The following is a 24,510-nucleotide window of genomic DNA, read 5'->3' on the forward strand; positions in this document are numbered from 1 at the left end:
TGGTTATATTTCCCTGTGCTGTCCAATATATCCTGTTGCTTATTTATTTTATACGTAGTAGTTTGTACCTCTTAATCTCCTACCCCTATCTTGCCTCTCCCCACTGGTAACCACTAGTTTGTTCTCTATATCTGTGAGTCTGTTTTATTTTATGTAACGCTGTAATTTGAAGCTGATCTGTCTTTATAATTTTCTTAATTTGCGTAAGTATTTATATGTAAAGTATACATATACACTTCAGTTTATTTTAAATATTCTGCAAAGCATTGCTTTGGTATAATGTTTCTTTTTTTAAATAAGTTTATTTTATTTATTATTTTTGGCTGCGTTGGGTCTTCGTTGCTACGCGTGAGCTTTCTCTAGTTGCGGCGAGTGGGGGCTACTCTTCGTTGCGGTGCGCGGGCTTCTCATTGCGGTGCTTCTCTTGCTGTGGAGCACGGACTCTAGGCGCGCGGGCTTCAGTAGTTGTGGCGCATGGGCTCAGTAGTTGTGGCTCACGGGCTCTAGAGCGCAGGCTCAGCAGTTGTGGTGCATGGGCTTAGTTGCTCCGCAGGATGTGGGATCTTCCCGGACCAGGGCTCGAACCCGTGTCCCCTTCAGTGACCGGCAGATTCCTAACCACTACACCACCAGGGGAGTCCAGTATCATGTTTCTGGATATTGGGAAATCAAAATAAATTTACTTGTCTTAAGAAAATAAGAAATCCTTTTTAGACAGAGCACTATATAAAAGGAAGAAATAACATGAACTTTCTCTCCTAAAATTCTCATCTCTAAACACGAATAGTAAACAGTTAAAAGAGTAAGGTTCTAAGCTGAAAAATAGCCATTTTCTTTCCTTTTGCTTCTGTTTATCTCTTCTGGCCAAGAGTTGAATTTCCTCTGGAAGAGTTTAGGCTGGGTTCGATTACTCTCCCTTTCAGAGTGTGATGAAGCATTACTGTAAGCAGAATTAAGTCAGAGTGCACTCAGGCCTATGTTTCAGACAGTGTTCAGAAAATCCACTATACAAGGTATTTGTTCAGTAGATTTTACATTTACTCTGTAGGGCTTTGGGTTAACTTTGCTTTCTCCCCATTCCACCACATCCTGAGCTTAGCTTTAAACATTCAGGTTCAGTTTCCCGTCAATACCACATTCTTTCTCCCAGTCTGTTTCTTTTTCCTTCTGCTTCTTCATCTGTTTTTAATGTGAGTAGCTTGTGTGGAAAAATACCTTGAATGTGGGATTTTAAAAAAGAAAAGAATTTGCTTTAGAAAGACATGTGTATTAAGTTTCACTCGGTGCTGTGGAGTGTTCCCGAGACAGACTTTGCAATTTAAAAGAAGAGGCAAATACAAGCACCACCAGACCCTGGTGTGTAAAAAGAACTGTTTCAGTAACCACAGTTCAACAGAAACATAGGCCAGTCCTGTGTCGGTTTCCAGAATGATTAGCGTGGTTAGAGCCGAATAAGGTTAATATGATGAAATCTTGTGATTTTTAAGTGATTTTAAAAGATGAAAGACATTGCTGAAAATATTTTGAAAATTCTATGCTCGTCCCTCTCTTTTACCCCACCCTTCATTTAATGTGTTGCTAAAGGTAATCAGTTTATTCTACCTCTTAATTATCTCTTGAATCTGACCCTGCATCTTTATCCCCACTTCCAGGGCTTTCATTTATGTACTCAATACAGATATTTACGGCAGATCCATACTAACTCTCGTCACCTACCACCCAGCCACACACACTCCACGTCTATCCTCCAAGCTGCTGCCAGAAGAGTCTTCATTACTCCATCTCTGGCCTTGTCGTCGTTTGCTTAAAACCATTCAGCAGCTCCCTGTTGCTAATACAACAATATGCAGATTTCTGTAGTCGGTGCAGAAGGCAAAGCCCATCAACATCTCCCTCCTCCCTGTCTTTGCCACTTCATTTTCTGTCTCATTTGCTGCCGTCCCGCCCCACCCAGCACCCACCCCAGCACCCACCCACACCCTTTATGCTCCAGCTGATCTGAGCTGTTGCTTCATTCCACTCCGCCTCACCTCCGTGCTCTTGCATTTCCCCAGTTTCCCGTAGGTTCTTTGCCTGAAATTGGCATTGCTCGAGACAACTCAAGCATTATATTATCAGAAAAGCCTTGTGTGAACCTTTCAGAATTGAGGCTATTTCATCTCTTATTTACCAGCTAATATTTCATCTCTTTGCATGTTTCTGTACTCAAGAGTGGGAGGGCAGTATAGTATAGTAGGAAAAAAAACTTTGGAGTCAGACACAGTGGAAGCTCCAAAAGGGCAGAAGAGTACTTACCTCATCATCGAACTGCTAGTAGCAGGCATGTACCTGAAATATTGTAGGAGTTTATTGCATATGTGTGGAACGAAGGAAGGGAGGGAGGAGGTGAATGTGTCCTACTCTTTGGAATTGGGTAGGATAACAGCCCAAGAGGCCTTTCTAGACATACTAAGGGTTTAAATGAAGACCCCCTTCTGGAGTATTGCTATAATGAAGGAATGAACATCTAAAGGGAATTTCTAACCATTCAGTAAGTTACATAGGAAACTGTAAGAGTAATTTCAGAAGTAGCAGTGGAGTCATCGTCAAGTTGATCCACGATGTTAACAACATAGAAAATTTAGTGAATCTGGAAGAGAATATATAAATTGGGGGAATATATTTTGTATTAACATCAATAGCTATGGTTATCATGCACATAAATAATAGCACTTATTTTTCCCAGTTTCAACTATCTTCACAGTTTCTCAACAATCTGTATCACCAAAATATCCTAACATGTAAACATTTCTAAACCATTATCAACATGGCTAAAACCTAACTCAGTATTTTTTTAACTGATGTATCCCTCATGCAATGGTAGGTGCTCAGTAAATACGTGTGGAGTGAGTGAATGACCATTACCAATGAGTCTGCTCAGCTCCAGACGTAACAAGATGGCCATCACTTCACAGCCAGGTTGCTCCACAAGGTCCTTGTACCTTGGAAGAGCATCCACGTTAATCTTCCTCTGGCCTCTCTTGTCTCCCTTCCAAGGGACCTCTGCATGGCTTCCCAAATCGAGTACAGATTCTCCCGCTTGGACTTAAAGCCATCAGTTGTCGCCACTTGGTCTATCCAGAACTCTCTCTCTTACTTGCTTTTCCAAACCAGTGTCACTACTGATCTCTACAGGCTTCCTTGTGACCCACACCTTGACTTTCCTAAATCTTTGCTTCTCCCTTCAAGTTTAGCTAAAGGTTAGCCTACACTTTGGTTTGAAGGGGTTAGTTTGAAGCCTTCGAAACTAACCCCTGCACGAAGCAAATGTTTCCTCCTTCCGTTTCCTCATACAATTGAATGTATTTGTTTGTTCGTTGCACTCGCCTGAGATTTGTGTTCTAGCTGCATCAGGTGTGTCAACTCGAAAAAATGCATCAACTCCTTTAGGCCAGTAAACTTATCTTCTCCTTCTGTATCTCCACAGTCCTTGAACATTACTGGGTAAATAAAATGTGGACTTGTGACTTCCAGCAGCGAACCATTCTTGGGTCAAGAAAGAATAAATTTATGAAAATGAAGCTGTCAGTTGTATGCAGGAGAGACTGTAGTGGAGAGAGTCAGTAGGCAAAAATGTCAGCGCAGAGGTTTTCACAGGGCTTATACCTAGTCAACAGGCAAGGGTTTTTATCAAATGACTGAGAGGTGGAGAGGAAGGGTGATAAATCAGGGTCTAGATAGGGTGACGCAATGGCGATCCAGGGGAAAATACAAAACCAAGGTACAGTTTGAACGAACTAACAACCAACTTGATGATGAACTAAGAGTCAAAACTATCACCAAATTTTCGAGGAGAAAATGGTGATTTCAGTGGAAGAATGGAAAGGTTGAGAAAGAGGATTTGGGCTGGGCAAGGTATATAGGAGGAGAAGGGTGAACCTAGTTTTGGGCAGATTAACAATGCATGGTGAGAAGGCAAGACACAGGTTTTCCAAATTCAAATTCTTTTCACATTTAGGTTGTTAATATATAATATTGAGCAGAGTTCCCTGTGCTATACAGTAGGTCCTTGTTTGTTATCCTCTTTAAATAGAGCAGTGTGTACATGTCAATCCCAAGAATTTGAAGAATAGATACATGTATATGTATAACTGAATCACTTTTCTGTACACCTGAAACTAACAAAACATTGTTAATCAACTATACTCCAATATAAAATAAAAAGTTTAAAAAAAAGAAATAGGTTTCCTTTAAGGTGTTTTGGAATAAGAATAGTGACATTACATTGGCTACAACGGAGTTTTGTCAGTTGTGGCCACAGATTTGGAAACTCTTTTCCCCCAGTAGGAATGTACCATCAGGACTCATGTTCATGGATCACACTGTACCCTGATCTTTTAAAATCACATTAGTTTATTTTAAAGCAAGATTGTTAGGGTACTCCGGTACAAAGTAAGTTAATTGAAACATTCATACTAGTATAATTTTGTTGTAATTCTCATTTCAAATTTAATGAGTCGGTACCTGCTGCAAAGGAAGGGGCGCACTGGGCGCCGACTTACCTGTGAAAAGGCAGAGGATGAAATCCTGGTTCTTTTGAGAAAATTGCATGCTGTTGAGGTTTGTTTCTGCTGTGGCTGTTTCTGTTGCTTTAAACAGGATCTCACAATGCTTGAGGACCATTAGGGGACAGAAATCAAATCTTAATCCGCCTGGATGTATTTTTCTGTTTTCTTTAAAAAAGAAAACTTCACTTTAAAGCTTAGGGAGTTTAATTAAAGTAAGTAGAGACAAAAGTACTCTTTTGAGAGCTGTCATTTCTCTTTCGTGCGACACTATTAATAATGTCGTGTAATGCTATTTTGGAAGTTTGGTTCTTTTGCTGTCTTTTGTCTTGTTCTGACTCTTTTCTCCATTCTAAATGAAAGAGGAATAAAGCACTTAAAGGAAGGTGCTATCCTAAATTCCCTGTCTTCTGGTGCACCACATTATCTGTGACCTCAGCAGTAATTCTTTGAAGAAATAACGCCCCTCCCTCCCCGAGCTCTCTTTTTTCTTCCCCTTCTTCTTTTATTGTGAGTCTCTTCTCCCAACAACGTTTGCAGGGTTCTTCCCAAAGAATTTTTTTTTCCCCAATTAGGATAAACACTAGATCATGATGTGAGCGTTTCATTGTGAGTGTAACTTCCCTTTGTGACAGCTGCGTTAGATCTGCTCAGTTATAAATCTTCGTATTTCTGACTGCCTTGAAATCAGGAAGTGTTTTCATTCTGCTGGTTGTGTGAGCAGCAAGCGTGAAGGGTGGCATGGCAGACGTCACAGCCTCTTCAGCCAACTTACCTGCCTTAACCCAGCGCCAGGGCAAATGTTTACGGCGGAACTTCATGATTCGCTTTGATTGCTAATTATGGGCGGTACATTTTTGAATTTAAAGAGCGGCTCTGCGGTCACTTCCATTTTTACGCGCGCAGTAATGTGCAGTGTATAACGTAGATTTCACAGTACTCATTGTTTGAAAGTCAATTAGTATTCTTTGTTAGAATATCTGCTTCTTCGCTTGAATAATCATTTAATTGCATCTGTCTTTCTCACTCGATTTTGGTGGGTGCTTTTTAAGTCAAATTACGTATTTAAAGTGTAATCGCATTGACGTGCAAAACGCCGATTACTAAACATGTTAATATAAACCATACTTGTATTCTGTTCTCATACTCGGTTTTTGGATCATGCATTCAGGGAAGAATCAAAATTATCCATTATTTTAAGATAACAGGAAAGAAGTAAGAAGTTATAATGGGAAGCAGATACTATTTTGTTTTGAATATAATATGTGAAATTGTTTGACCCTATTTTGATGCCCTCACAAAAATAGAAACATGGCAGTATATGATGAAAGTAAGAAATTAAAGAGATAACAGTTCTTTATAAACCAGAAGGCCAGTAACTTTTAATCATGCTGTCTCAAATATTTTTCAGTAAATTGTGGTGATAATCAAAGGTGAGCCTATGGGATTGTGCTTTGTAGTACTGTTTGATTTGATAACTCTAACAAGCCATTAAAAATGTTAGAAGAAATACCGTATGCTGACATTAGCAACTATTATGAGTTTGTAAAAATAACCTGCCAGCCCCAAGTTATAGTATAAGGACAGGAAGGAAGAACAGTAGGAGCTAGGATCTTGTATTTTTTTTAATCATTTCTTTTAGAGGTTTTTTTTTAAACCTAACATATTTTTGTTTCTTAGCGTGAAAGAGATAAACTGGCTTCAGAAAATTTAAAAAGGAGACAAAACACTGCCTACATACTAAAAAATGTTAAACTCTTTGTAAAACTGAAAATAACACTCAAATTATTTTGTCATCTATGTTCCCCATGTAAAATGCTGCGTAGTTTCCTTAGGAAAAAACAATGCTTCTGTTTCTGCTGCTGGGTTTTGGTCTCTACACCAGTCCATCCCCACACTCAGAATAAAACAAGCTGTTTTCCCATTTAATATCGAGTTTCTACAGACCTATGTTAAAGCTAACGTTTCCTCTTCGTTTTCTTCTTGACAACATGCCTGAAACAAAACTGACAAAAATAATTATTCCCGTGTAAATTAGTATGAAAAGCTTTGGAGTCATACTCTGTGACCATTGCTGGAGTTCTCAATTTCTCAGAACTTTTCTCCCCGCTGCTTGTGAAATAGGAATAAATACTGACAGTTTAAGGTGGCTGTGAGATTAAATAATGTATATTGAGCACATAGCGTATAGCTTAATAAGCTTTAGTGAGTATAAATTTCCTTTGTGCATTTTTCTCTCCATTGTGCAACCCCTCTTTGGCATTTAGGATCTATAAGTTTACATTGAGGCTAGATTTTTAGTAACTTCTTTCTGGAATTACTGGGTAAAACTAATTTACTTATAGCTAGCAAAAAAAAAAAACGTAAAATAGAGGGAACATATGTAGTTTCTTTCTTTTTTTTTTTTTAACGTGAAGAGCATTCTCTTTTAAGCACACAATATTTTTTAGTATCAGCTGTAAAGGAATTGTTACAGAGTGGATATGGACGTGTTGGAATGCTTTAAAAATATCGATCCTAGCTAATGGAGAGAATGTTTTTAAAGTGAACTATTGCCATTCCTTCAGTCAACCACATACAGTAGAAAAAATTCAAGTAAACATAGTAGAAAAGGCAAGCTCTTCCTTATAGAATTAATGAGAAGTGCAGTGATCTGCCATATGGGGAAGTGGAGTTGCGGAAACCCTTTTCTACATGTGCGTTATTCCCAATGTCTAGAACCAGGTAAGGAGACTCTAATTTTAAGTGTGCGGTTATCCAGACAAGATGAATGTGCTGTGCGCTGCTGAATAGAACGTCGATCTTAATGTTAATATTTTTATTCTCCTTTATAATAGACATACAGTTGGCAAAGGCCATGTCTGGGAGGTCCCTAAAGCCCACAGATCACTCAGGAGAGATGCAGCCAGATTTCTCTTACATCAACTATGTAGATGCTGCCCAAGGGAGACACATCCCAGAATAAGCCCCTTGCTGTTGTCCTTTGTAATGTTTTTGATCACTTGTTTTATCTTGAGAAGATGTGTATTTTGTAAAACTCAACGTGACAAGGCATAACAGCAGTTGAGACTTCAGCAACCGAAGCTTTAAACTGTGTGTGTATATATGTACGTACACACACACACACACACACACACACACACACTTAAAACACTCTAGGATTTTAGAATTTTCTTTAAACTGGAAAAAAGACCTTAGAAATCATAATCTACCCCTTAATTTTATAGGTAAAGGGAACCAAGACTGAAGGAGTAGAATGTGTTAATGATAGAGCCAGGATCAAAATATGTTGGCTTGTGTTCAAAGCAAAAAACAAACAAAAAATATGTATATATAAAATATCAATGTAAGAATTTTTTTTTACCTGTATCTTTCTAATCTATATATAAGTAAGATTCTTTCATGAGTCTGGGTGTTTAATAAATGAAGTTGAGTTGTCTTTGATGTGCTTGAGGTTCAGAAATTTTGAAATTATTTTTCAGGACCCTTTAAAAATAAATTAGTAATTATATTTTAAAAAATGAAACATACACTTTTGCGGCACGATCCCAGCCAGCGTTCAGTAGTTAGTGTGCACTGCAGCCGCGTCCAGCTGTGTTCTCCTTACTAGGCACGTGATGTGCCTGCTGACTGAAGAAGGCTTCGTGAGCTATGTGTATCTGACACGTACTTTGCATATATTTTAACAGTGATTTACTAAAAGATTTGGGTAAAAGCAGATATGTTCAAGGCTGCTTGCAAATGGCAATACGGCAGATCCGAGTAGTTTTTTTATCGATAAGTAAATTCTAATAATCCAAGTTTCACCTCACTTTTAAGAATCAGTATGGTTTCCAGCAGAAGGACATATTTATTGTAAACCCCAAGCAGCCTTTGTGAAACCTGATAAAGATTTGTGAAAACAGCCTGCAATAAAGATCACACACGCTTCATATAACACTGCTTGATAGCTATCACTTGCACCATTAAGAACTAAACGACAAAGGATGTAATTTCAGTTCTGGCATGCAATATTAATCGAAAGCCTTTAAAACAGCTTGCTGATGGGAACTAGGACTGTGACATTGAAGAATTATGAGCTGAAGACATCTATCTTAATCAGATTTTCAAAGTAAATGCCGTAAAACATAAAGTTGTTTCATTCATCTTTACATTTTCACGTGTTTCCGTGGGAACATCATTTCCTCGTGTGTTGCTTTAAATGCAAAGAATACGATTCAGTGCTTAGAGTGTGAGTTCAGCCTACAGGATCGAAATACATTTCCGCCAGCCGCCCTGCAAACGCAGGGAATTATTTCTCTAATGATGTACGTTTCTTTCCATCTTTTATGCTAGTGATACGTTATCCTAAGAAAACACTCTAATTGAATGATATTAAGAGACACTATAGAAAAATAATTAGGTGTATATTTGCCTTTATACATTTAGAAATGAGAAGAGAATGTTTTTAAAGACATCCCTGTAGAAGGAAATTACCTTATGGGCATACTCACACATAAACATCTTCTCTGGCCTAAAAAAAAAAGGATTAAAATAATTTTATTGCTTTATTTGAATAAATGGGTAAAGTCTGGAAATTAAGAGACATTATCTCTTCTGATCCCCACATTTCACCCCCGTTTTAGAGATGAGGAATCAGAGAGTTTGGAACATGAAATTGATTTGCTCAGAGCTGCACAGTTACTAAATATCAGACAGGGAGCTTGAACCCAGGTGTTAGGGACTGAATGTTCGTGTCCTCCCCTACCCCCAAATTCGTAAGCCCCTAAGCCCCCCCATAACTGTATTTGGAGATAGGCCCTCTAACGAAGTAACTGAGGTTAGATGAGATGGTCAGGGTGAGGCTTGATCTGATAGGATTAGTGTTCAGATAAGAAGAGCCGCCAGAGAGCTCTCTCTCCAGCCCTGTGAGGACACAGGAGGGTTCTCTTCCTGCTCGTCAGTAATAGAACCCTCCCGGGAAAATGACTCTGCTGGACCTGGATCTGGGGCTTCTAGCCTCTAGAGCCGTGAGAAAGTCAACTCCCGTTGCCAAGGTCACCCCATGTGCAGTATTTCGTTACGGCAGCACGAGCAGACTAATAGTCCAGGTCTTTCTTACTCTTCTCTGCTGTAAATCTATTGCTTACTTACCTCTTCTATGGAAAATTTTAATCAACTGGCATTAAAAAATCTGTAGACTCATGAAATAAAAGATCAGAAGATCTGTGAGAGGGTATCTCAGTCACCAGCTTCTTTTTAAACCTCTATTTTGAGAGGAAGGCTTCTAGAGGCAATTCGCATCCTATAGGAAGACACAGGCTTCCAGCCTGAACAAATCATGCTCACCATTTTTTTTTCTTTCATGCTCACCATTTTTAAAGGTGCAACAAAGCCTCAGAAAATACATATCGTTGATCTCCCAAACAATAACAGCGCCTCACTTTACAGTTTATGGAACACTTTCCTATGCATGATCTCGTTTTGATGCTGGTTTTCATTATATCTCCCAGATTTCGTATTCTTTTCACTCTACCATCCTGCTCTCCATTGGTGCTCAGTCATTAAAGCAGCAGAAGAATGTTTATTGGGAAGAGGCTTTTAGTGTTATGCATAGACACACACACACACACACACACACACACACACACACACACACACACATTATCCCCAAATTAATAATGACAGAGAAGGGAATTCAGCAAGTATGCATATGTCAGCTTAAACTATGACTCTATTTCCTTTTTAATCAAAGAGCATCATAGCATGGTTTCCACTTAACAGATCACCCTCATTGCAAATGCCGAGAATGGGAAGGATTCAGTGGGTTCCATTCGGTCCATGTTGCCTCTAGGTAATGTTTAATGTTTGTGATAACACACATCTCTGCTTAGAGGCCATAATACGATTGGAAGGAAACTAAACATTCGATTCTATTTCTATGTAAGACATCGACAGACAATGTGGACTCAATAAACTGCCACATAACAAATATGATATCAAATAATATGCGAAGGAAGAAGATCAACGGCAAAATTAATATTTGGCGGCGGAGGGGGGGACCAGAGCAGCAGGGTTGCTGGGTACTTTCTCTGTATTCTCTAGTCACTTATTTTTCCTATAGTTCCGGAAATATTTTAAAAAATAAAAATTAGGGCTTCCTTGGTGGCGCAGTGGTTGAGAGTCCGCCTGCTGATGCAGGGGACACGGGTTCGTGCCCCGGTCCGGGAAGATCCCACATGCCGCGGAGCGGCTGAGCCCGTGAGCCATGGCCGCTGAGCCTGCGCGTCCAGAGCCTGTGCTCCGCAACGGGAGAGGCCACAGCAGTGAGAGGCCCGCGTACCGCAAAAAAAAATAAATAAAATAAAATTAGAAAAAGGTTCAGGTAAAGTAGGCTGAATCTTTTTCCCATAATTGATTAATTAGCTGTAATTTTTTAAATGTATTATAATTGTCATCATAATTTTTCAAAAACAGGTCAGTTTTATTTAAGTTTGAAAGTTCCATTCTGACTTTTTACATAGCTGTTTTCACAAGCAGTTTTAACAATTGAAATCTGAAGTAAATTGAAATTTGGTATAAAATGATTTTAATTATATGTACCTTAAGATGTTACTAATTACAACATAAGGTAACAGTGTTTTATTTAGAAAAAAAATTATTTTCAGTATTTATAACATAAGATAATATGGTAGAGTGTTTATGATAAGAATTAATATGGTAGAGTTTTCGTGTTTACATTTGAAGTGAAGTAATTTCTTTTACTATATGTCCCTTAAATGTTTTACGTGTATAACTTAAGATACTATGATGAGGTTTTTTAATTACCTTAAATTTTTAATATTTATAACATACACTAATATGTTTCAAGAAAATATTGTATAGTGCCCGAAATAAAGCTAAAAGCTTTAGAATTCACTGCATGACCCATCCGCCCCGCCACCAGCACTATTCTTTGAGGAGGAGAGAAACTGAGGCTCAGAAGTTAGTTGGTTTATATGTGGTTATGTTTAGTCAGATAAAGCAGGTACTCAACCCTACGTCTCCTGTTTCCTTTTCTAGTACTTTTCCTTCTATACCGGACATTTTCTTTGTGATAAAGAATACGTTATCTGAATAGCATAACAAATTCTGCATTACGTGGGGCGTTCAGTTCGCTTTTCTTATTCTTTGTAAGCCATTATCACATAGTAATAGCTTTTAGTTGCCTTCCAGCCTATTCTTCTCCATACTCCAAAATGTGCTCTATTCATATCATACCATATACTCCATTTCAAGTCAGTAAAGTTTAATTGCACTAAAATCAAATGTCCATTAGGAAATCAGAGAGGAGAGAAAAGCGTCTGTTGATTGTATGTCAGCAGTTCTTCCTTGTCAGGATTGGGACAGATTTTTCCTTTTTTGCTTACTCTCTCAGGTAAAATATTTTTTAAATGGGTAGAAGGATATCCTGAAACATATACTGAGACATTCAAAAGGTATTTAGATCCATTTTTCTATGCATATATAAGTTTTATGTATGATTCTGTAAAAAAAAACGGTTATGGAAAACTAAGAATTCTGTAGAGGATAATGTGTCTGTGGCATTATTGGCGTTAAGTATATTGAAAGAGGAACTACTTTAACAAGCAGAAGGCAGCCATTTCCATTTGCTTCCACCCACTAAAGTAGGTTGGGGTGCTTGACAGTAACAAAAAAGAGAATAGCAGAGATAATTCATACGACATGAAAGAGAGAGGAATACATTTACGTTCTCTAGAATTTGACAGCCATGTGTGTGATATTAGGGACTTTGTAGAAAGCTGTTTAAGTAGCTCCGAAGAAAACTCTATTCTCTCCTTCTGGAATTCCCACTGAATGTATATTGAGCCTTCTTTCATTCTTTTTTTGTCTTTGAATTACTCTTTCTTATCTAAGCAGTCTTGGTCTTTCTGATGCCATCTGAGTGATTTTCCCAGATCTCTTTTCCAACTCACCGGTACTCTCTACAGTTGTATTTAATGTATTGTTTGAACCACCCAGTAAGTTTCTAACTTCAGTGTCTGCAAACACATTCTACCTTTTTTTGTAACCGCTCCTTCTTTTTTCATGGTCTCTTATTCTCATGTTCCTAATTTCTTTTAAATCTGTAATCATTCTAAACATACTTATTGTTTTATCTTATGGCCATATTATCGGAAGTTCAGGGAGATAAATTTTTGCTTTTTGTTTTGTCTGTAGATTTTGACTCAAGGTAGATGTTTCCTCTTAAGTTTTGTAATTTTAGACAGTAAATTCAGTGAAAGTAGGGTTTTTTCTGTGGAAATCCTTTGTGACTTGAGTTGAGAGCGTATTCTTCCAGACAAGTTTTGCATTTGCTTCTTCTGGGTCCTTGGGGAGAGGGGGGTAGTGTTGCTGAGGAGCACCACTTTTAATATTAATTTCTTGGCTTGGGGGTCCCACAACTATGTTGATAGTAAAAGTTTCAACTTCATACTCCGACTCCAGAGAAGCCCAGGCTACCGGCTGAAATTTTTACAAGTTGTTTTCTTCCCCATCTGGGTTCAAGGCAGCACAGCAAGATTCCTTATTGTCTTTCTGCGATGAGAAGGTTTTTTAAGTCTACTCTTAGACTGAGGGTATAGCGCTTTACGTGTCCAGGCTGAATGTAGGGGTCTCAGTAGCAGCTGAGGCATGAATTCTTGACGCTTGCTTGTACGTTGAAATATTACAGAGACTGGCAGGTCTCCCCAGGGAAGCTACAGTGTTGGCTCATGTGCACTCAACAGTTTTCCTCTCCCCTCTGTTTCTGGCCCATCCTTTCTTTCTAATTCAGTTATATTAATCAAGTTCACGTTCCACTGGTGGGCTAAGATTGTTGGCTGTTTTGTTCACTGCTATATCCTCAATGCCTGCAACAGAGCCTGGCAAATGTTAGACAATAGATACACTGAATGAAATCGTCCAAAAGATATTTACTATATTTCACCCAGCAATTCTGGATATTTCATAGCAAGGGAGTTGACAGCTAATCCAGGTTGCCACGTTGCTAGAAACAGAAAATACAGCGGACTCTCAAAGAAAAAGGAATACAAAGGTTGAAAAGACTCAGCCCTTGATGATTTCTTCTAATCCTCATTGCAAGGAATGACCGTAAAGAAACGGAACCAAATTCTCACTAACTTAGTAAGAACAGTAAACCAGTTCACGTGTGCTGATTAAATAATGCCTTCTGGCCAGTACAAATCTTCCTTTTACATCTTCTTGTGTATCTTCAAGGTTTTTCATACTCAAATATCTTTATATAAATAGCCTTACAATCCGTCGTCTGATGGTGAAGGTGATGAGAACAATGCTGTTTATGTTTGTAGTATTTTATGGTTTTTAAAGCACATGTTAAATTTTCATTTGATTTGTGTGCAACTGTCAGAAATGTTTCAGTGACAGATACTGTGGTGACAGTTTTTACACAGTGCCATATTTTAACCAAAGGCTTGCAGAGCTATGTAAATGGACAATTCCCTTTCAAATACCTAGCTTGTGTGAGAATCGCTAGATAAAACAATGAACCAGAGGAGCAGGTTTATGTGAAAGTGATTTTCTGAGTGAGGTGAGGTCTCTCTTCTCTAATTTCCATTATACCATTTCTTATCTTTTTATTATAGTATGGAGGATGAGGGTGAGAAAGGAGAGGAGAAGAAAGCACCTTGAATATGTAAATGTTTTCGTTCAATTTGGGCTCCACTGAGTTCTGGTATGACTAAGTACACATATTTTCTTAACTCAAGTTTTTCCCATTTATGAGGAAAATTCTTCCTACTTAATTTTTTTCTCCATAGGGATGTAATGTCAACTAAATGTCTGCAATATATATGATATTTTCTGAGCAAAGGAGATATTTTTAATGCAATGTCCTCTTTTCAGTGTCATAAAATACTTTGTATTTATAATATGCCTTTCCTAATAGCTCCTGAAATGTAGCCAGATGAGGAAGGTGTTTACCATTTTTACCAGTAGAAAAATTTACCATTAGAAAATCAAGGAAAAGCAACTTCTGTAAGGCCACTGAGTTAGTTGATAATGGAACAAAAGAATAAACTAAATCTAAGAATTACATTGGGATTTTCAAACGCAAAAGCTATCTATGGTTTGGTCCTTGTATACTTGGAGCATCCACTCCAAGCCCTGGTCACTAGCAGCACTGTTTACAACAGCCAAGACATGGAAACAACCTCAGTACCCATTGACAGACGGTTGGCTTAAGAAGATGGGGCATATATCTACAGTGGAATATTACTAAGCCTTCAAAAAGAAGGAAATATTGCCATTTGCAGTAACGTGGATGGACCTAGAAAATATTATGCTTAGTGAAATAAGTCAGACAAAGAAGGACAAATACTCTATGGTATCACTTATATTGGAGTCTAAAACATAATACAAATAAATCTATATACAAAATAGAAACAGACTCACAGGCATAGGAAACAAACTTATGGCTACCAAAGGGGAGAGGGAGGGAGGGATAAATTGGGAGTATGGGATTCACAGATACAAACTACTACACATAAAATAGATAAGCAACAAGAATTTACTGTATAGCACAGGAAGTTATACCAATATCTTGTAATAAACTATAATGGAATAGAATCTGCAAAAGAGAAAAAAAAACCTGAATCACTATGCTGTACACCTGAAACTAATGAAATATTGTAAATCAACTGTACTTCAGTAAAAAAAATTAATATGGTAATAAAATATACAACAGCAAGGTGTTTTACAGGTTTTGTTTTGGTGGCCTGTTTTACGAAAGAGGTCAGTTTTGCAGGAAACTTCAGTTTTGCTTGAGACAGGTGGGAGAAGGTAAAGGTACAGCCAGGAAGTAAAGTGAGAATGAATGAATTTGGTGGTAGAGAAACAAAGGCTTTAACCCCACCATTGCTAATCCCCAGTCAACGGGTGTGTCTCCTTCTAAATGTTTGTCTAGTGCTACACGGTCTGTGTATCTTGTAAATTCCTGGGGGGGTCAGAACCAGAGTTTATTCATACATTCAACTCACTGTCTTTGGTATCCAAGAATTCTCAAGCCACTGGAAGAATGCTTCTCCGGTTCTCTAGTAGTTCAGTCAAGTTAAAAACGTTTCTGTTCTTCCTTGGTTCTCTTCCCTTCCCCCAGCCTCATCCCCTGTCCTTCATCTCCCTCCCCCTCCTTCCCCCTCCCTCCCTCTCCTTCCCCCTCCCTTCCCTCCCTCCCCCTCCCTCTCTCCAGCCCTCATCTTCCATCACCCATTTGTCTTTTGTTAGCACACTCCACTCAAACTGCAAACAATTATCTTAAAGCAGCACAGCTGTCAGCCCCTAGCCTTCCATCTCCCTTCCAAAATAGAGTGCTTCCTCCCTGGGGACATTTGTAGCCAGCCCGCCAAAGCCTTAAGGGGCACATGTGCACATGTGGACATGCACCCACACAAAGGTATTTGTATCTCCCAGCAGCTATTATTTTCTCTCCCCACTTTCCTGTTTGAAAGTCCATTTCCACTCTGGCCCCCGAAGACCTCAGCCCAAGGCTGTGAAGCAGAGAGAGCTGGACTGAATTGCACCTAGCTGTCCGGAAGCTGCCTGTAGTGGCTTTTAATTAAAAAAAAAAAAATTCAAACCAGCAAATATGCCCAGTTAGGTTAAAAAAAAAAAAAAAACATGTTCCTTTTTTTTTCAAATTCTTGTCATGATTCTGTGGTTATAGTAGATGGAAAAAAGAGACCCGCTGAACTTCATGACTAAGAGATCAGATTCCCTCTTCTCTGGGAACTGCCAAGACAGTAGTTTATTTTTGATGCCTGTGATATTTCCGATTCTTGCTTTGTTGCCTGTTAAAGGAAAGACGTTTCCTCTTCAGAGATATTGGATAGTGTGTTCTTGCTTCTCGCGGACAAGGCTCTTGAGTTACTTTGTTTTCCCTCATGATGCTCTGCCCTGAAGATGGCTGTTTCTTCCAGCTTAATAAGTTGCCTTCAGCACTTACTGTATGTCAGGCCCTGTATTTTTTAGATTCCTTTAAATAAGCACTATAAAATAAATGAAGCTCAGAGAGCTATGTAACTTATTCAAGAAAACACCCCATGAAAAATAAGTCTCCCATGTTTATTGTCATTTGTCTCTACGGCCCCTCCACCTCACTGGCTCATACAGCAGAGTTGCTATCCAGGCAAGTGGTCAAAAGTTTCTTTTCTTCCCCCTGTGGAGCTCAGTGAATATGCCTTCATTTGCTTGGAATTGGGTTTTATAATTTGATTAAACTGGAATCTACTGCATTGTCAGATAGCTTTGTGTGGTCTAGTAGGCGGCACACCTTACTGTGTATGTTATGATCCAGGCTTACCCCCAGCTGATAGGTTTAATGGGATGGCCTTCAATGTTCTGTCAAAGAGCTAACTTCTTTGGTGGCAAAGAGCTGAGCACAATGAGTGAAGTCTAGTCTGTCTAATGTTTATTACTATAATGTGAATTTCAACAGAGATCTGCTATCATTTGTGTCCAGTTTATCAAATAAAAACAAGCAGCTGTCAGGCTTTCATGAACGTTCTATGAGCGGTAGGCACTTGAACAAAGAAAGATAGGCTGAAAGAAACAGCACTAGTTAGGTACAGTGTATAAAGTCCGGTAAGCATAGTGCCAAGAATTTAATTTTTTTTAAAAAAAGTGGGGAAGACCACTTGGAAAAAATAACCTACATCTTTTCTAAAATACCTAATTTGGAGGATTTTTAATCATAAGCTTTAAAATATAAGGAAAACGTACTATACTTGGCAAATTATAATGCATATTTTATGTATTGTTTCATATCTTATATATTTATATCTTACATATTCTTGTATATTTTAGGTAATTGCTCTATTATTCACACATCTTAAAAGGTCGATTTTAAATATTGGAACATCTGCCATGATTCAAAAGAAATATTCTGAAAAACCAGTTTCTGTAGTGAGTTACATGGTACCTGCCTGGACGAGATGACACCCCCCTCCCAAGGTCCTGTTATTTCATAAGTATCACCAATCATTCAGCATATTTTTAGGAGTCTTTGAAGCACAAGCCTTAGTGAAGGTACTGAAAAATCCAAAGAGCTTTAAATTAGAGTCCCTGCCTTTCAGGATCTAAGAATTTAGTTGGGGAAATAAGACATGTTTGCAAATTACCTTAGAATTAAAGGCAGTACAGATGTGTAACTGAACCACTTTGCCGTACACCTGAAACTAACACAGCATTGTAAATCAACTGTATTTCAGTAAAAGAAAAGAAAAGGCAATATGAGCAGGCCCCACTTTCTACTTCAACTCCCCCTTCATTGACTTCTTCACCAATAGTCATTCATTCAACAGATATTTACTGAGTATCTATCATCGTGTGGTCCTTAGGGGTTCCAAGGTGACTCTCCATAGAGAGTCTAACAGGGGACATGAAACCTATAAAAGGAGTATAATACAGAGGGAAAAGTGAAAAGAGCCGTGGAAAAGAAAGATAAAAGGGACTTCCCTGGTGGAGCAGTGGTTAAGAATCTGCCTGCCAATGCAGGGACACGGGTTCGAGCCCTGGTCCAGGAAGATCCCACACGCCGCAGAGCAACTAAGCCCGTGCGCCACAACTACTGAGCCCGCGAACCACAACTACTGAAGCCCGCGCACCTAGAGCCCGTGCTCCGCAACAAGAGAAGCCACCGCAATGAGAAGCCCGCACACCGCAACGAAGAGTAGCCCCTGCTCGCCGCAACTAGAGAAAGCCTGCACACAGCAACAAAGACCCAGCACAGCCAAAAATAAATAAAATAAGATAAATACATTTATTTTAAAAAAGAAAAAGAGAAGAAAGATAAAAGACTCTAAGAAGACTCAGGAGAAATAACTGATTTCTACTTGAAGAAAACAGAAGGGCTGTCATCATTCTGAGAGCTTGAAATACACAGGGTTTGGATATAGAAAGTTGGAGGAACATGTGTTTCAAATAGAAGCCACTGCACAGAAGTGGAAAGCTGTGGTGGAGATACAGTGCGTACGGCAAGCTTGACTGGAACAGGGATACATGAAGAGATTCATGGGGGTAGCGTTTGCAAAGATACCTTGAACAAGGATCACATCCACCTTTAGCGTTCACTTTATGTTTTATAGGCAAAACGCCTTTGTAGTTTTCCAGGAATAAAATGACATGTTCAGAGCTGTGTTTCAGGAACACTGAACTTGGTGACTCTGTGAGGTCTCATCTGAAACTTCTTCTCAAGCCTATGCAAAGCCTGTATCAGCGGCTTAGCTTAAAGCAAAGGCTACGGTTGATGTTTCAGCTGTCCTTGGGTGGATCTGCCCACCTCTATTAGGTTCTAAGTGCTGGTCTCCAAGTCCAAGCCCTGTTCTCTGTTGCCTTGTGCCCACCTTGGACCTTGGTCATCGAACTTCCCTGGGTGTTCATCTGTCTTCCTATGAGGTGAAAAGAGAATGTTCTCTCTATTCTCAGTACTTTTCTTAAGCAAACTTTTTGATCTTAAAAACACTTCAAATCATGTAACTGATCATGTTTCCTCTTTTCCGTCTTTGCAACAAGGTAATTTAGAGCCAGGTTTGTACCTTTCTCTAAAGATGTGTAGAGCTATGTACAGCAGGCATTTCGTCCACTCGCCTCATACCTGGCTTTATCTTTCCCACTTGCAGTTTTCTTTCATTCTATCTTCCTCTCTGACTATGTTCAATTTTATTTTATCTTGTTATACTTTATAAAAGTAATCTACCTTGAATAAGTCGGTAAAAATAAGTGCCTACGCCAGCTACTTCTCACGTCCTGTAAGCCGGAATCTCTAGAACTAGCGTTGACCTCCCACCGGATCCTTGGATTTGCTTCTGTTTGTGATTCGTCAGAATTTAAATTCCTGGCCATCCACCCCATCTCGCTCAGACTCTGCACTTATTCCGTTCCATCAAATTTTATTTATTTGTTTATTTCGGTACGCGGGCCTCTCACTGCTGTGGCCTCTCCCGTTGCGGAGCACAGGCTCCGGACGCACAGGCTCAGCGGCCATGGCTCACGGGCCCAGCCGCTCCGCGGCATGTGGGATCCTCCCGGACCGGGGCACGAACCCGTGTCCCCTGCATCGGCAGGCGGACTCCCAACCACTGCGCCACCAGGGAAGCCCTCCATCAAATTTAAGATTGAACCTAGCTTTCATGATCTGGATTTGTGTTATTGGTAGTCCTCCTAATTAGGTAGTCAAATCAAAAGAGGTCCCAGCAGACAGAACACGTGTGCTGAAATAACCTCAGACAACTGGAAAAAGGAAGGATGTTTACATGATGTCTTGCACATTGCAAGTTCCTAACGAATACTTGCAAAAGGAATGAGTAATCCAGAGAAAACAGCAGCAGAAACTAATTAGTTTCAAAACCTCAAATGGAAGGTTTTAACCCACGATTTATATTTTGATTTAAGAATAAGAATCTTCCAGAAACTAACACAACATTGTAACGCAACAATACTTCAATAAAAAATAAAATTTTTTTTAAAAACTAAAAAAGAATAAGAATCTTAAGTTCAACATAATGAAATATATAACAGACCTTAAATCTTTTAATGTTTCAGTAACAATCTTAATATTTATAATGCTTTATCATTTACACAGTGCTTTCATCCGTTACTGACTTCGCAGATCCTTAGAACATAGAAGGTTGATAAATGCCTGTGGGATGAATGAGGACGTGTGTGAATAAATGAATGAATGAGTGCATTTCATTGAATCTTTAGATTGCACTAATACCTGGATGGGACAGTGGTATTGGACTGTGCAAAAAGTTCGTTCGGGTTTTCGTAAGATGCTATGAAAAACCCTAACTAACTTTTTGGCAAGCAATATTTCCCACATTACAGTTGAAGAAACAGAGGCTCACTATGATGATGACTGACAGTTAGGAAGTAAATTTGGTACCCTGACTTCTACGACACTGCTCTTCCTGGACATAGTATAATATCTGATGTGTCGTTTATTCTCTGTAACCTCTCTATAATATAAAACCACTCTTCCATGGAGCTGTGCTTAAACACATGCAGTCATCTGCTTCTTTCCAGGCACAGTCTTAATACTTGGTTATGTGTTGTGTCTCTTGTTATGTATTGTTATGTATGAAATGTTTCTCTTCTTTCTCTCTTTGTTATGAGGCCGACCTTGTCTAGGCCCTCATAACTGTAGCTTTTTTTTTTTAAAGTAATTTTATTATTTATTTATTCATTCATTTTTTGGCTGTGTTTGGGTCTTCGTCGCTGTGCGTGGGCTTTCTCTCTAGTTGCGGCGAGCGGGGGCTACTCTTCCTTGTGGTGTGCAGGCTTCTCATTGCGGTGGCTTCTCGTTGCAGCACACGAATTCAGTAGTTGTGGTTCGCGGACTCTAGAGTGCAGGCTCAGTAGTTGTGGCACACGGGCTTAGTTGCTCTGTGGCATGTGGGATCTTCCCCGACCAGGGATCGAACCCGTGTCCCCTGCATTGGCAGGCGGATTCTTAACCACTGCGCCACCAGGGAAGCCCGTAACTGTAGCTTATTATATGTCATCTTATAAACAGCTTCTTGAAATGTTCCTTAAAGACACCTATAGAGATTCTAATCATATGCACTGATGCTAAGAACAGCAAAGCTAAGTAGTTAAATGATACCTGAATAATAAATCTTAGAATTTTAAACTGTTTCTTTTATTCTCACACGATTAAAACTGTATGCGCTATTTTAACCCTGCCATGTCTGCAAAGGCTAATTTCACTTTAACTGAGAATTAGACTTCCGTAACTTTTCATGAGCACCAAAACAGTGGACCAAGTAAGATTTCTATAGTTTCCAGAATGGGAATCTTCAAGAATAGTGACTGTACAAGGAAGCAACTCTGTTCCATAGATTTGGGTGTGATATCTGTCCCTCATTTCAGGAGTAAGAAATTACTAGTTGTTAAATGATATGATACAGATTATTAGAGACGCCTGGAAACATGGTGTTACTAATATTATACACTGTGGGAGGAGTAATTTTAATTGTTGTACCCTGTAAAGAGGTTTGATACTATGTATTCAAACTCTTACATATCATGTATCCATTTCATGCAACCAGAATTACAATGTTAGACTGTGTTAACAATCACTGCTGGAGTTCACACGGTAGATGAAAGATAGTCCCTGTGTTTCCTGTTCTCTTTTAATATGTGCATTTATATTAATAGCATGATTTAATACAACACTTTAAAATTATATTGCACTCTGAACTGAAGTTAGTCAAAAATTGACATCTTATGTGTGCGGAACCATAATAAGTTTAGCATTAAATTAAGGAGTCATCTGTCTGTTGGCTAAAATGTAGTATTTGTGCATTCTAGCATGTCCAAAGCTAGGTAATGAGAATGAGAAGTGGGTCTCAAATGTTCCATTCATTTGCGTATTTTAACTTATGACTTATTAGCTTTAGAGAATTTTTTCCTGGTTACAACCCACTGTTGTGTTTATATTTTGAAGTTGCTGGATCCTTTATGATTCCGGTTTAGAACAAAATATTTGTACCACTGACATAGTGGCATGAGTCGCTCTGATGACTTACACCAAAATGTAGTTCTCCTGCATACTGTGAAATTGGAAAGTCTGTTCTGCATGTGTGCTAATGGATGTAACAGTCATTAAGTATATGAGTCTTCTGACGTTGTAATCAGCTGTGATTCAGTCTGTTAAATATCCATGAAACAACATCTGCTTCACACAGTGACCTTCTGCTGAAGAATACTTAGCGTCTATTAGTAGATCACAGTGCAGATCTGCCTTATTTGAAATGCGCTAGAGTAGTCTACTGCTGTTTAGCAACTAGCTTGTAATAATTTATTGCAGTTAAATAAAGCTTAAAAAAACTCCATTAAATAATTATAGGGATTATATGCATTTCCAAAACCTTTGTGTTCTACAGAAATTACCCATTTAATTTCAGGGTTGGTTTGTTTAAAAAAGCTGAAACCTAAGAGCACATTATGGGAGCTGTCAGATGCTGTTTTCTGTAGGTGTTAATAAAAGCAGATGAAAAAAAAATCTGAAACAAATTAAAACCAAAAGCAATTTTACCATCTGTGGTATATTAATTAGAACTTTGTGTATCAAGGGTAAACTTACTCTTAGAGAATGTCACTGAACACCCGCTTAATAGAACAATAGGCAAGTGTATCAGGTTATGGATTTACATGCATTTTTTTTTTTTTTTTTTTTTTTGCGGTACGCGGGCCTCTCACCCCTGTGGCCTCTCCCGTTGCGGAGCACAGGCTCCGGACGTGCAGGCTCAGCGGCCACGGCTCACGGGCCCAGCCGCTCTGCGGCATGTGGGATCCTCCCGGACCGGGGCACGAACCCGTGTCCTCTGCATCGGCAGGCGGACTCTCAACCACTGCGCCACCAGGGAAGCCCTGCATGCAGTTTTTAATGCTAATTCATCTACAGTGGATCCCCAAGAAACTGGTAGTGTGTATAGATGTGTATGTGCATATACACATAAATATAATGTCTCCATTTCTTTTTTCAGAGCAACCTGCAAACAACCAAGGCCAGTCCACCCTGCAGCCTCTGCCGCCTTCCCATAAGCAACACTCCGCACAGCATCACCCATCCATCACTTCTCTCAATAGAAACTCCCTGACCAATAGGAGGAACCAGAGTCCGGCCCCGCCGGCTGCTTTGCCCGCCGAGCTGCAAACCACACCCGAGTCCGTCCAGCTGCAGGACAGCTGGGTCCTTGGCAGTAATGTACCACTGGAAAGCAGGTAAGCCTTGAAGTTGAGACTTTCAGAGTATTTGATTGTTAGGACCACACAATGTACCTGCATGGAGAATGCGTGTTTGACAACAGTCAACAAACCATATTTTTTAAATATCCGAAATAGAAAGATAAACTAGTCCAACCCTTTCCTCACCAAGAGAGATTTACCATTCTTATATACTCTCTGATTTGTCTTCTCTAGAAACAGTTCCAGATGACTGGTGCTCTTTTAGTTGCTGGACCAATGAAGTTTCCTATCCTTTTCACACATGTTTTAGCCTACAAGAGATGAGAATAAACGGCTTCAGTGAACCTTCTCTTTGCTACCGTTTTTCCTTATCTACAGATGGTCAGGCACGTAGAGAAAAGGATGGAAATGCAAATGTGTTTCTCAGCTCATGACGCAGTGACCATATCGAGCATCTACTTGGTTCCCGACATCCCTGCTTTTCACAGACTCCGTTTTGTCCATCACATCCTAAAATCGTAGTGGACCCCCACTGATGATGCTTCAGCACAAGTCAGAGGACCATTTGTTAAGGATATTTTCGTTTCTTGCAATATGAGGGAGATGGGACCTTTAAGGTTCCTTCCATCATTATTTCCATTCATTTTTAGACAATTCTGTTCGAAAATTCTTCCTTATGATTCCTGAAATTTCCATCCTCTGGTCTTCATCATGCAGTTGAGAATCTGTAACTGTACAAAATCATTTTGCCCCGTTTCTGCAGCATGGCCCGCTCTCGGCATGGCCTGTGGACCCCTTCGCTTCCAGAACCTTCGCCAGCTCAGTGCTCTTTCTCTGACACGTGCTGGTGCTTCAGTGAGGTTCTTAATGACGTCTAGCACATCTCGGGCCACAGCTAGCGACCTGCTCACACAGAGTGTAGGTCAGTAGGAGCTATTTTGAGCTAATTCGTTTCATTTTTAAATATCTCCGGGTACAGAAAATCTTACCTTCTTCCTTTGGCCAGGACCTCAACAGTCAGCATCTCCTTTGTGTCACGCATCACACAAGCAAAGAGTGTGGTGCCCTAACTCATGGGTCTCCTATTGGCAGCTTTGCGGCCATGTTCCTCTAACACTCCTATTGGTATTTATTTCTTTCCTGCCCTAAGGTTCCAGTAGGTTCAGAGAAAAAGACTCATCACCACATAAAGCCAGAAACCAGAGGGCTCTGAACCCCCTGGGAGGGTGCCCTGCCCCGTAGA

The 24,510-nt window shown here is 39.5% G+C and overlaps 1 protein-coding gene across 18 annotated transcripts in view; it reads left to right on the plus strand.

The window, feature by feature from the left end:
- The window catches only part of TENM3 (teneurin transmembrane protein 3), a 697,856-nt gene that overhangs the window by 493,287 nt on the left and 180,059 nt on the right, over positions 1-24,510 (plus strand). For all 18 annotated transcript variants that reach the window (XM_079909550.1, XM_079909554.1, XM_079909551.1 and 15 more), the window contains one exon: positions 23,066-23,303. In XM_079909550.1, coding sequence (XP_079765676.1) covers positions 23,066-23,303 — 238 coding nt within the window. The remainder of the gene's footprint in view (positions 1-23,065; positions 23,304-24,510) is intronic.

Source organism: Stenella coeruleoalba (genome assembly GCF_951394435.1).
Source record: "Stenella coeruleoalba genome assembly, chromosome: 21".
Classification (NCBI taxonomy): Eukaryota; Metazoa; Chordata; class Mammalia; order Artiodactyla; family Delphinidae; genus Stenella; species Stenella coeruleoalba.